At 36.9% G+C, this 14,929-nt stretch overlaps 1 protein-coding gene across 7 annotated transcripts in view; it reads right to left on the bottom strand.

Annotated features, from left to right (window-relative positions):
- The window catches only part of LOC121378384 (paired box protein Pax-2a-like), a 181,570-nt gene that overhangs the window by 160,659 nt on the left and 5,982 nt on the right, over nucleotides 1-14,929 (bottom strand). For all 7 annotated transcript variants that reach the window (XM_041506529.1, XM_041506535.1, XM_041506534.1 and 4 more), the window contains exon 2: nucleotides 9,316-9,487. In XM_041506529.1, the coding sequence (XP_041362463.1) occupies nucleotides 9,316-9,463 (148 nt within the window). In that variant the 5' untranslated portion in view covers nucleotides 9,464-9,487. The remainder of the gene's footprint in view (nucleotides 1-9,315; nucleotides 9,488-14,929) is intronic.

Genomic DNA, 14,929 nt, shown 5'->3' with positions numbered 1-14,929 from the left:
TATTTTGTGTTTGTTTCGCATGAAATTAATTTTGAGATACTAATAATAACAAGACGACCAGAAAGACATTGGATTTGCGAAAATTTATAATTTAAGAAAAATGTAAGTAATGTGGAAGTTAATGATTGAAAAACCCAAATGTAACAGCCTAACATAGCTACGTTTAAATGAATAACAAGGTTTAATATCAAAACAAGAACAACACTACACACAGGGACACACACACACACACACACACAAACACACATAAATACACACACACACACAGAGAGAGAGAGAGAGAGAGAGAGAGAGAGAGAGAGAGAGAGAGAGAGAGAGAGAGAGAGAGAGAGAGAGAGAGAGAGAGAGAGAGAGAGAGAGAGAGAGAGAGAGACTGCGAAGAATTCAATCGAAAATACCATTTAACAACTCTTTAGCACAACTTAGTAACTATTGGAATATACGGGAATTGCGACATAGTCTAAAGCAGCAGATAAAAAAAAAACCTGGTTATCATAAAACAAAATCATTAAAAAATCATTATATACCAACAAGTTGTGTTTTACACATCTAATAACCAGAAAAGTGCAACGCACGGTTTTTGATAAATCAATCCAGGCAGTGTTTCGAAAGGAAAAAACCCAAACCTTTAACGGTCTGATTAATTGGATGAGCCCTACGACATCTATAAAATCATAACTACATAATGTTCTATTTTCCTTTTCAAAAAACTCCAATAATCTCGCAATACAATATAAAATTTTGCATAGAAACAAATTACATAATCTCCATCCCATCCATTCCCGTCTTAATTTCCTGGCGATTTTTCTATTAACTGCGCCTCAACGGAGGAGAGTTAATATTGTGACAAACGTGTAATTGTCCTGTTTTGCACGTTGGTTTGTGTGTGTGCTGTCCTATTCTGTGTTTGCCCGCACTAACCAGCTGTCGCACGCATCCCAGTAGCAGACCGGAGACACGCTGAGTTTGAACACGACGCACTGATAAAACCGAAGCGGGCTAATAATACAATGTAGCTACATGACAGTATCTAGTTTTATGTGCTCTACATTAGACTATGTCTGGAATGCACTTTCAGCCATAACAGTACTACTAATAAGTTGCTACTGCTAAGTACTGCTATTGATATTGCTGCCAGTACTACAACTACAGCTGCTTCTATTGCTGCTGCTACTGCTGCTGCTACTGCTACCGCTACCGCTACTGCTGCTGCTACTGCTACTGCTAGTGCTACTGCTACTGCTACTGCTACTGCTACTGCTGCTACTGCTGCTACTGCTGCTACTACTGCTACTGTTGCTATTGCTACTGCTATTGGCATTGCTGCCGCTACTACTACTACTACTACTACTGCTGCTGCTAATTCTATTATATCACTAGCAGGGTTCGACAAATCCACTAGCCTTTAGTCCCGGCTGGTCGATTTGTGGTTTGGGCTAGTGAAAAATATCAACTGAATTATTGTAATTACATAGCGCACTAGCCAAAGCTTCTGTGAGAGCTAGTGACGTTCTCAAACATTTGTCAAACACAAATAATAATAACACTGTTAATAATACACACTAATACTGCTACTGCTTCTGCTACTGCTACTACTACTACTACTACTACTACTGCTACTGCTGCTGCTGCTGCTGCTGCTGCTGCTGCTACTACTGCTGCTGCTACTACTGCTACTGTTGATACTACTGCTACATTTGATACTACTACTACTTCTACTACTACTAAAACTACTAATACTGCTGCTGCTACTACTACTATTAATACTACTACTACGACTACTAATACTAATACTACTACTACTACTACTACTACTACTACTACTACTGCTGTTACTATTATTACTAGTTGTCACATGCTTGACATGTGAATCAAGGGTTTGTTTTGGTTGTTTTTTTAAGTCATGTTATACATGTATATTTAAAATATCGCTTAAGTTTGGGTGCACTGTTAATGTTTGATAGGAATATACGCAGTGTTAATAAATATTTGACATGTTTCACTTTTGTTGTAATTGTTCAACTCGACAATCGAACATGACCATTTCTTACATTTCTGGTCTGGCAAACACAGTCGTGTTATATTATTATAGTATGAATAGGGCAGAGAGTTAGGGTAAATCCATTCATATTAATTTATGAACGTGAAAAACGATTGAGTACATTTATTACTTTACACTCACTTTATGGATCTATGGTAGAGGTTCGGCATTTTCCGTCAATAAAATATTTTAAAACAAGAATAAACAACAAAACGATTGAAGGTTGGTAAAAATATCTCTTTTCTTTCGTTTTTCTTGCCTCGTGTAATAAAAAAATATGCACGAATGTTGAATACAAAACTTAAAATGTTGCTTCACCATACATCATTTACTAAAGTTAATCTTGTTTTCTGTTTAACGAAACCATTTAGCTATGGCATATATTGATTAATTAATTATTGGCTACAGGATGTTAAACATGTTGTAACTGTAACACGTACTGGAAGAATGGTGTGTGGCTGTAAGAACATTAATACTCATGGTTTATTTTAAATAGTTAAATAGTCTTTTTAAACATGACCTCTAGAGTCTGGCTTTTAATAATAAGCATTTGGCGAATACAAGCGTTTATACAAAAATGTAAAAAAGATACCTTGCTGAGAAGCGGATTTTTTAATTCAATCTCCAGCAGCTACGTATCGCCAAGTGCCATGTATTAACCGGCCGCTGACTAAACAATGTGCTGGGGCATTATTAAAAAATACATTTCTTTCTTTTTTTACAACCGCTTCATTTGCCTGTTATTTCAGTTCACGCCAAGGACGATAAGCCGTTATATCAAGCTGCTGGAATTGTTATAAAATCCACTAGCAATGGAATAGATAGATAGATAGATAAAGCGTAAAAACACTAACATGGGGTGTGGGGGGGGGGGGGGGGGGGGGGGGGGGGGGGGGGGGGGGGGGGAGAGCAGGCTATTTATATTTACAAAATAGACTTAACTGCAAACATTTGACTATTTTTTTTATTTCCAAAATAGACTTAACTGCAACATTTGACTATTTTTTTTCAGTAGCCGTCGGGCATGGCAATACTAGTTATTTACTAGCCCAACATTGACTATCACTAGTCATGGTAGTGGGGTTACCATAATTTAGAAGCCCTGTACATAGTAACCAGATTAGGGGATATAATTTGCCAAATTCGATGGATCAAATTTCCGATTAATTTTCTTTGTAGCAAAATTTAGTTTTGGAGATGATCATGTTCACTTTGCGATATTTAAATAATGTAAACAACACACCACCACATCTCAAAATTAAATATCACGTGGATAGAATACGTGGGTTAAATTTCAAATCAGTTTTAGAATGATCAAAATAAATTTTCTACTTGAGTAATTTTCGATATTAATGTAATGTAAACAAAACACTGAAATAAGTCCACAAATATATCAGATTTATGGAATACTTGGTTTAAAGTAATAAGTATTTTTAGTATGATTGAAATAAGTGCTTATATGATATTAAAGTAACCGGGAAAAACAAACTGAAACGATTTTAGAAAACTATTACGGGTTTTTTTTAAGGGAAATTGTGGATTACATGCATATGTCAATTCTGTTTTAGGATTATTATAATTAATTTTATAATTAGCTCTTCACTATTACCCCTCCCCCAAAATAGTTTTAATAATAATAAGCCCAAAACCAAAGAAGCAAACGAAAAAACCCCAACAACAACAAAAAACCCAACCCAAAAGCAATCCACCCAAACAAAAACAATAAATAATAAATAAACAAAAATAGCCAGGAATCAACTTTAGTATCAAAAAAGTCCTGTTCATACGGAACTCTTGGATTAAATTTCCAATCGGTTTAAAATATTTTACTTATTTTTATTACCTTTCAATATTAAAGCAACGTAAACAAACTTCTGATACAAAGTAAGTAAAATATCATGTTCAAATCAAACTCATGGGGTGGGGGCATTTTTAAACAGTTTTAAAATGATTAAACTTAGTTTTATGCTGAATACTTAAAAATAATAATCCAAAAAAAAAAAAAAAGCATATCCCACTAATGTTATTCAAAAATATATATTCAAAAATAAATTTACCACATTTATGGGTTCAAATAATTTTTCAATTCCACAGTAAAATATGTTTTAAATAATTAAACTTATTCGTATGTAATGAGAACTCAACGATATTTGAAGCCACAATCAAAAACACTACAGACATTCAAAAAATAAAATGACCACGTTTATGGGACTTGTTGAAATGGTTCCAATTTGTTTACCGGTTTCATAGATGTTTTATTAAATAAGAGATCGTTTAATATTCTACGTACACAATATACCGTCGCGAAGTCGAGCGCTTGTCGTTTTTACCGCAAACAATACGTTTAAAGCTCGGGAGACACCGCGGCACTGGAACAAACAGAAAGGAAATTCTTTACAAATCATTGAAGTAAAATCGATAGTGGCGATGCGCAGTTCGATCTGTATTAAAAGGTTGTGTTTTGTTCTCGCACTGCGACGAAGCAACATGTGTGTCAATGTTATTACATTAAACAAATTGTGCTTTTATCTTAGCAAAACTACTCAACAATTGCACTTCGGTGCGGTCATTGTTCTCGGTGGCGCCGTACTTTCAAATTAAATACGGGCCGGTTTTTAGAGCGTCCGGCGCTTGATACAATGAGCATAAAGAATCGTATATGATGAGTCTTGTGTCTGTGCGTACGTATTTGTGTTTTTGCTTCACATTATGGGATAGTAGTTATTAATTTTATCAATTATTGGTCATCGCTGGAACTCCTAGTGTTGTCGTGTGGACACAAATGGTTGCTAATCGCAGTCATTCAAGCCGTGTTGACACACATTTTATTGTGTGTATGTTCAATAAATGAAACAGAAAATTAAGAAGCACTTTATCGGTTGGTTTTGTGGCTAGTGATTATAAATACGAAACGAAATGGTTGTAACACGAGTTAACAGGTGTTAATGATGGAAGTAAATAGTAGAGGCTTGGCGTACTTTTGAATAACAAATGTATAACTAATCAAAGTTAAAGCATGCCTATCCCGGGCCAGAGTCTGACTTAGCGAGGGCCCAAGTCCTGAACAGGGAATGGTTGATGAAGACAATTTAGAAAACATAAATAAAAACAAAATTATAATTAAATGACTTAATTCTGAATGGTAGAACATGTTGCTATGGACCAACAGACGGTTTGATACTGATCTTAATTTGATGTGATATTTCATGTCATATTTTAACTTACATTCTATATATTTCATGTGCGCCACCTTACAATTACTGTCCAAGGGGCTACAGCACCTGCGACGGAGATGACCCCGACCCCTACGACAACTACGTGGCTGTTGCACCGTACGCCGGCGACACCTATTACATCAACTGGTGCGGGAGGAACTGCAGACTGGGCTACTGTCCTGGTACCCTCTGCATTTGTCCATAATATTTCATGCGATATTTTATACTACTATTAACAAAAGTATTCATATAAAAACCACCCAATTTATCAAATCGATGTTAGCATGTTTAAAATTCGACGTTTCGTCTGTGTATTTACAAACTTGTTCGATTGTATGAAGGAAGCAAAAAATCCAGGTTTTAAAATGTATGCGCTTGCCTTAAAAAATACCCCACCTATATATTTATGTCGAATTCTAAAAAAAAACACCCACCTATATATTTATGTCGAATTCTAATTGTGACTGAACTGACCGAGTTGCGAAATTACCTGTAGGTTCTGACAAACGTACAGGTTCTAAAATTCGTTTTATTTAACGACACCACTAGAGCACACTGATCAACTAATCATATTACTGTGCCCTGGTTTGTTTTCCGGCTCCAGTCGGTCGGTCCGTGCAATTACAGCAATTGTGAGATATTATATGGAAAAATAATTTACAAGTTTAAGCTGAGGTTTTTAACTGAAGAAACATCATCAACAACAACAAAATTACATTTTAAAAAATAACTTTTACGTGTCCGACGTTCGGACATAGCTAATTTCGAGCCACGTAAACCATAATACCATGCATGTGACTGTGAGCCAAAAACTTTGAAACGTACACCATTAAAGACAGGTAGCCTCAGGTAGATCTCGGGTGAAGTTACCTAAACGACGCCATAAGCAATCCCGTGTTAAATAATTGGATAGATTGTTCGCTGGCTTGAACAGCGGGGGTATCCGTTGCAGGTTTTTATTGCCATCAACACCTGTCATTTAGTCTTTAGTTTATCAAGGTGAAGGTCGCGTCCCAATGGTTGATATTTTTCCAAATATGTAGCCTACAGATGTGTAAGCAACTGAGATAATGTCATAACCACGAGATTACCTGGGAAAATCCAATGTCGTCTAGTGAATTATACCGAATAAATAGACGGGGATATTGTCATGTTATAAAATACTAGTAATAGCATAGCACGTGTATTATGATATTGCAAAATTACTAATATATCTTATAGAGGTAATAAAATATATTTGGCTGAATTAAGGTAAACTTATTTACCTGAAAATAGGCAACAGGTGCAATAACGAAAGAACATAGTCAGCGAGGTTATTCGAAAGTCTTCCGGAAACGTGAATAAACAGTTTAGTCAAATGAGCATACATGTTGTCGTCGTCGTCGTCATCATAAGCATCATCTTTATCATCATTATTGTTTAACAGTCGTAGTAGTAGTAGTAGTAGTAGTAGTAGTAGTAGTAGTAGTAGTAGTAGTAGTAGTAGTAGTAGTAGTAGTAGTAGTAGTAGTAGTAGTAGTAGTAGTAGTGGTAGTAGTAGTGGTAGTAGTAGTAGTAGTAGTAGTAGTAGTAGTAGTAGAAGTAGTAGTAGTGGTAGTGGTAGTGGTAGTGGTAGTAGTAGTAGTAGTAGTAGTGTAGTAGTAGTAGTGGTAGTAGTAGTAGTAGTAGTAGTAGTGGTGGTGGTGGTGGTGGTGGTGGTAGTGGTACAACTAGTAGTAATATCATTTGTACTAGATAATCAGTTAATAGACTGAAACAGTTACGGACTGAAATCAGCAAGTCACAACTGAAATGAACAAATCCTTCTGCGACATCAACAAGACCCTACTGAAATTAACAAGCCTCGTTATAAATCCGGAATACGTAACATTTTTACGACACCAGTTATCAGACTATTTCATTATTCACTATCATCAGTGTATTTCTTTTTTTCTTTAAAAAAAAAAAAATCAGTTTATTTTTAATATAATTATAATAGTTTTGTCAAACCTGCCTATCATTTTCGTTCATTTTCTAGCTAGAAGCAATCATTATAAAATCCTCTTCGAGTCGTCATACCGGAAGCTGTTTTACATTTACACTGGTACGAAGAATAAATGGCATTCAGGTATTCGTAGCCTTGGGATATTATCGCCAGGTTTTAAAAATCTAGACTGTTCACATTGCGGAATGTCGCTCGCACCAACCGTGTACAGTTAGACAGGTGACACAAATGACAGGGAGACAGTCTAGTGTAAGAGTTTACGTAAAGCAGGTCAGATTGAAATCAACAGTAGTAATTAACCGTGTTGTTTGTCGATTTTACGTGTATGTCAGAGTTGTTTGGGTTGGGTGCTTTATACAAGAAAATAACAACAAAACAAAATCCATTTCATTTCATGGAATGGAATATTGTTTTACGTGCACATTCAAAGCAAGCTGTTGTAGCGCACGCCTCTCATGGGCACAAGTACCGGCCTCAACCGGCTCCTCCGTCCAGGACAGGCTTTCGTTTCAACTTATTTCCGTGCTTACTCTGTCCTGGGCATATACCTCATCTATATGGGCTGTCTGTCCAGGATAGTTAGTGGTTAGTGAGAGAGAAGAGGGTGTAGTGGTCTTATACCTACACACTGAGTCGTTAAAACTCGCTCTGGGTGAGAGCCGGTACCGGGCGACGAACCCTGTACCTACCAGCCTTATGCCTTAACCACGACACCACCGAGGCCGGTTACAAAACAAAATAAACTTGTGTAAAATATGCTGGTCTAAACAAGAGTGGAAATTACAAATGGTGAAGAAACAACACAATAAAATGGCCTCTCTAAGAGTTAGACCTCATCACAATGACGGATAGTGTATGAGTAGATATAAAGGCGCGTGTGCTGGGGGAGGGTTTCGGGGCTCGAAACCCGTCAGAGCTGTGGGAAATTTTCCTCTTTTTTTTCAATACATTTTTCGGGGGAGTATAACACGACCTCCCTATAAACTTCGATAGCCACAGTCTAACCCCTCCCCCCCCCCCCCCCCCCGCTAAAGGTCCTGATACATGTATACTTTTTTAATAAAACATTAGGAACAATCAAGCGAATTTTATATATAGTACTTTAATACATTCGTAGAGAAAGTAGTTTGCGATTCAATATATAGATATAAGTATTCTAACTTATTATAGCGGACCCATCTGATTATATGGTATGATAATCTTCAAATTAGACGTACTGTACAATTGCAAGACAAGGCTTAACTGCGTGGGTATGGGTAATTTTTGGAATGCTTCCATCAGAGAACTGTTCAAGCACGCCCGTCATGGACATAACCTCTGACTTCGCCAGAGAGTTATGTCCATGACAGAGAGGGGAAGGGGATTTCGAGCTATGGCTTTAAGTTTTGTTTAGTATTGGCTAATTGATAAATAATAAAATGTATATATACAAAGGCTTAACTAAATCATTAACTTATATATGGACTTTATAACTGACGTGGGTGAACGCAGGATTGGAGGTCGCCATTCCCTATACCAACAAGCCACAGAATGAATAAATTATTGGACCTTGTTAGGTTTATGAACTAATAAAAACCAGCCAGGAAACGCAAATTGACTCAAGCAATTGCTCCAAGGATAATATGGATGTATACACCCCGCTAGTTGGTCACTTGATGTCCCTCACTAACACATTACAAATACGTAATTTGGTTTATTTGTATTTTGTAAACCAATATATGGAAACCCACCGCTCAGAACCTTGCAATCGTTGTCTACCACCCCTCTCGTATAAACACAACAAAAACAAGAAAAAACTAAACACGATAATAATATTGATAACCAATAAATTTCGGCACTGCTAAAATAAAACACCAAAACGAATTATGATACTGGTTTAAGCGCGTGTGCAGAAGTGGATTTCAGGAGTCGAAACCCCTCTCTGCTCAAGTAAATATTCATTTTTGTTTTCAATACATTTTCCAGAGAAGCATGTTTCGACACCTCCGATCCCCCCATCCTCATAACCTTTGCTCACTACTAAAATCTCTGCACATGCGTCTGTGGTTATGAGTGTTTGTGTTTTTAAATCTTACCTTTCCCATCGCTGTTCGTGTTGTTATTATTGTTGAGGTTATTGTTGATTATGTTTTGCGCTTGTTCCACTTTGACGGCAATGATACTCTGCTCCAAGCGAATGTCGTCTGCGTTTGAAACTTGCATCTTGGGAGAGAAGTCAGCCATTACGTATCTGTGGTTCCAGTCAAGCTGAAAATACGGAAAACAGTTAACAAAACGGAATTAAACTGAAAAAAAAAAAAAAAAAAAAAAAAAAAAAAAAAAAAAAAAAAAAAACAACCAACAACAATGCATTATATTTCTCCTTAATTAATTATATATTCCTTAACTATTATTATTAGCAACATATATAAAGTCTAATATCTGGCATAAACAAAAAACGTCTAAACATAAAAACAAAAACTAAATATTATTGGAATTAGGTTTTTTCGTCAATATTTCACCTGACTACATTAGTATATACGGGTGTTTGGTTAATTATAGTAATATGCATTACATTGCAAAACACTGATTTAAAAAAAAAAATGTAACTCGTAAAATTATATTTTAAAATATATTTTACCAGAATAAATAACATGATACAAACTTGTTTTTAGAGTAAGAAGTATAACATACCCTTTGCATAATGTATAAAATAACACACACAAAATTGGAAAAATAAACCCACTAAAAACCATTGACATACATATTTCAATGTCTGTCACCGCAGTATATTTATAAACGTGTTTTCTCTATAGTAGTACAGCTGTTAGTAAGTTGTGTAGAAGAAGAGGCATCGTGGCGAGAAGACTGACCCCCCTCCCCATTATATAGTTAATCATAAGCTGCTAAGTGTCAAACATTTGGACAAGAACAAAATAATAAAACTTCATTGCCATCACACTGAATGCTCGTTTTTCAAAGCACAGATCAAATTTTATTAACATGCTAGCTTAATGCAAGACTGTTATGATACACCTATCATATTCAACCGGATACGTTTCCAGGGCAGTCAGGACCAGGTGGATGGGTAGGAATGACGGGGGAGCCTACTGTAATTTTTAAAGGTTTTTTTCTTAACATGCTGTTTAAAATGGCGCAGAATAACCCTAAGGACGAGGCCACACCTAGCTTCTAGGCCATTGGCTAAGCGAGGGGTGGGGGACACCAGGTCCATGCCCACCAATGAAACCTTTTTTTTTTTTTTTTTTTTTTTACTGTATTAAATTTTATAAAATAATACTTACTTACCTACCTACCTACCTACCTACCTAAACCCACCCACCCACCTACCTACCTACCTATCTATCTACCTACCTAACCCACCTACATACATAGTGTGGGTTGGCCTCCCCCAATAGTGGGTTCCCTCCAATATAAAATCCTGACTACGTCAGTGTTATAGAGGTGGGTAGGGACAGCAAAGGAAGATTCAGGGCCTTGTCCAGCACACAGAAACTAAAAAGGGAACTCTTAACTGTATGCCCACTGTCCCCGCTAGATATGAACAAGAAGTCCAAAAACAAACACAAAAAATCCACACATGAATGAATGAATGGATGAATGAATGTTTAATGACACAACAACACACACACACACACACACACACACACACACACACACACACACACACACACAACACAAACACACACACACACACACAATAACAACAACAACATCGGCTATTGGGTGTCAGATAACGGTAAACATATGAATAAATCGATTAATCAACATCAATATAAGAATTAAAAAATTAAACCAAAAGAACAACAAAAATTCATAAATTCCTGGAATTCTGAAAATTACGGTTTTCCGGTGACAATTTATTCATTTCAATTTATTTTTCGTGTTTATAATCCACTTAACGTTAAGGCGTGCTGTCTTGGACACCACCCTCAGCTATCGAGGCTGTCTGTTTAAGGATTAAGAGATGCAGACATGTTAAATAAATATATGTGAGATTCGAACACGTGACACCGCGTCACCTGACATTAAAAAGATTTAGATCTCTATCTTATTGTCAAGTTGAAACCCGGTATCGCTGGTATGTGTTTTTATTTATGAATGTCAACAGCTGAACGTTGAAATGCAAGAATTCCTCGGAATTAAATATCTTGTCCACCATAAAACTGATTTAGTGAACAAAGAAATAATTTATGATGCAACATGCGTTGAGATGAACATTGATAGATGCAACTATAAACCAAGTTTCAGCGATCCAGGACTTATGATTTATGAGAATTGGAGCTTAATGCAAAAACTTAACACCATCGGCATGTGACAAGTAATACCTATATATTTCCCTGGCTGGAACGAAAAATACCCAGTGGGACCACTAACGAGGATCGATCTTAGACCGACGGCGTTTCAGGCGAGAGCTTTACCAGCCCCCTCCCCGCCCACATTGTCGTTGTGTGCAAGTTTATATTTGTCTAACTAGTTTTGGTAGTGGCAGTCCTCCTATAGGCGAAATAGGAAGGATGTATCATCCTGGGAAGTGGCAGTCTTCTTAATTGTGGAACACCTTACTATCAATGACGATATTGTTAAAAAGTCTTTTTGACTCTGTCTTGAACAGAGATAGAAATTTGAAAATTCAGATTTAATACAACAGTCTTGAAGCCGTGCTTAAAAATGGAAGAAACACCGACAACTGACGTGTTCGTTTAGGGGAATCGACCCCACGATCCACCAAAAGACAGATTCCACTGGCGCACATGGCGGAAATAAAAGAAAGAAAGAAATGTTTTATTTAACGACGCACTCAAAACATTTTATTTACGGTTATATGGCGTCAAACATATGGTTAAGGACCACACAGATAATGAGAGACGAAACTCGCTGTCGCCAGTTCATGGGCTACTCTTTTCGATTAGTAGCAAGGGATCTTTTATATGCATCATCCCACAGACAGGGTAGTACATACCACGGCCTTTGATATACCAGTCGTGGTGCACTGGCTAGAACGAGAAATAACGTCATGGGGAAAATTGCGTTCAGCAAAACGAAACTAAAAAGACGATCTCTTTTGAGTGGTCATCTGTAGCGCTAGTCATAAAAATGATATGTCCCCTATAGCACTACTAGCAGATAAGACCACATAAACACATTCTGGGTAGGCCTAATAAGAGATACGTTTGTGTGTGGGGGGGGGGGGGGGGGGGGGGGGGGGGGGGTCAAAACAAAATTTCGTGCTTATATCCATTTAAGGTTCAAGCACCCTGTCCTGGACACAAACCTCAGCTATCTGGGCTGGCTGTCCAGGACAGTGGGTTAGTTATAAATGGTTAGTGACAAAGAAGAGTGTGTAGTGGTCTTACACCTACCCACTGAGTCGTAAAAACATGCTCTGGTTGGGAGCCGGTACCGAGCTACGAGCCCTGTACCTACCAGCCTTATGTCCGATGGCTTAACCACGACATCACCGAGGCCGGTATGAGTTAAATGGACCAATATGAATCTCAAAATGTCTTGAATATCCATATCAAGTATTGAATGTGATGATTGTAATATTATCATTATAGTGAAAGCGAAGAGGGTTGGGTGGTAAGTGTTTGGGTTTCTTTTATTTTTTTATTTTTTTACATTACCTAACCGGTATTTACATGTATTTACATACAAGAGTTATGGGATCGGTTAAGTAATTGTAATATGAACATTCACCACGCATCTTTATCGAGTACTTTATGTACCACTATATTATGACATCCATATATCCTACACTGACATCGATTGCTGATAATAACATATGATTGTTAGGATGATGATGATGATGATGACGCCGATGATGATGATGATGATTACGAGTACGAGTTTGAATACGAGTTTGATTAAGAGTATGATGATAATTACGACGACGATGATAATAAATGATGTTATCTCGCCTTCATGTAAAATTCTTTAATCTCATTGGTTGTTTGCCGTTGGACAAATCCCTTATACCCCTGTGGGCGGAACCACATTCTCTTATACCCCGTCTGTCATTTCCAACAGTTTCCAGCCACCCCAGTTAATGCTAAAGCAATAATTAGATTATAAATAAATACAGGTTTTTTTCAATTATTATCTGTTTCATACAATTTCGTATTACAAACATTTGAAGTTAAAAACTAGTTTATCGATGGAACTATTTTTCGTCACTGGCAAGTGGTTTCGTTCGCGTCCGCGTGGTACGGCTCCGTTAATAAATTGTTAACAATTATTGTCTGGCGTTATTTTGATTATTTGGCTATATGGTTTAACATGTCGGCAAGATAAATTCGTTGTAGAAGCATCTCTCGGGGTATATGGCTTTTTATGTACCCTCTGTGTGCTCTTTAACCCCCTCGCCTTCGGCTCGGGGTAAAAGAACACACAGAGGGTACATAAAAAGCCATATACCACTCGTGATGCTTCTACAACTTATATTGTTGATGAAAAAGATGATGATAATGATGATAGGTATGAGTGAATATGAGTATAAAAACTATTAAGATTATGATGATGATTACGACGATGATTGTAAATCATGTTGATAATTGTAAATTATCATAAATGATGATGATCGTCACCATCATTGTAAATGATGGGAAAGGTTATTAAAAATCCCGTCCAAGAAAAACAACTAAGATACGCCCACGATTGTTACGTGGGATCGTGTGAGAGAGAGGAAACCCGATACCGTCATATAGGCTTGTCGTGATGAATCTCACCAACCCAAACTAGCTCAATAATAGTTACAGTGCCTCCCCACCCCACAAAGTTGATGTTTGTTTTGTTTAACGACACAACTAGAGCACATTTATCTATTAATCATCGGCTATTTAGAGATCAAACATTTTGTATTTGTGACATATAGTCTTTGAGAATACCCGTTAAATTTTTCCATTAGCAGCAAGGGTCATTTATATGCATTTACCCCACAGACAGGCAGAATATATACCACGGCCTTTGATATAGTAACCGAGGGGCAATGGGCCCATTGTGCTATTTCTCCTTCTAAACAGTGCACCAGACTGGTTTGTATATCCCTTGCTATTAATGGGAAAATGTGGCGAATTTCCTCTCTATGACTATCCTTATGTAACATTACCAAACGTTTGACTTCCAATTGCCGGCGATTACGGTAATAAATCAATATGCTCTAATAATGTCCTAAACAAAACAAACTTTATCTTTCATGAATCCTAATACTTGACATTTAATTTGTTTAATTTCATTTCATCATATTTTCGTGCTTATATCCATTTAAGGTTCAAGCACGCTGTCCAGCTATCTGGGCCGTCTGTCCAAGACAGTGGGTTCGTTGTTAATTGTTAGTGGTTAGTGAGAGCAAATAGGGAGTAGTGGTCTTACACCTACCCACTAAGTCGTTAAAACTCGCTCTGGGTGGGAACCTGTACCGGGCTGCAATCTTATTGTTTATATACAAGACCTGAAGCATGTTATTAAATCTGTTATTAAATCTCAAAACATCACCAAGAGTTGTAATATCTGTCATAAAAATTTTTTTTATCGATCCATGCACATACTTATCTTGTTTGACACCCAATAACAGATATATATATATATACACACACACACACACACACATGTATATACATTTGTGCTGGGGTGTTGTTAAACATGTATTCAATTATTCATTTCTAATATTTATTTCCGTGCTTATATTCA

This window comes from Gigantopelta aegis, chromosome 8, assembly GCF_016097555.1.
Source record: "Gigantopelta aegis isolate Gae_Host chromosome 8, Gae_host_genome, whole genome shotgun sequence".
NCBI lineage: Eukaryota > Metazoa > Mollusca > Gastropoda > Neomphalida > Peltospiridae > Gigantopelta > Gigantopelta aegis.
The sequence above is the reverse complement of the archived record's forward strand: the minus strand, read 5'-3'. Positions and strand labels throughout refer to the sequence as shown.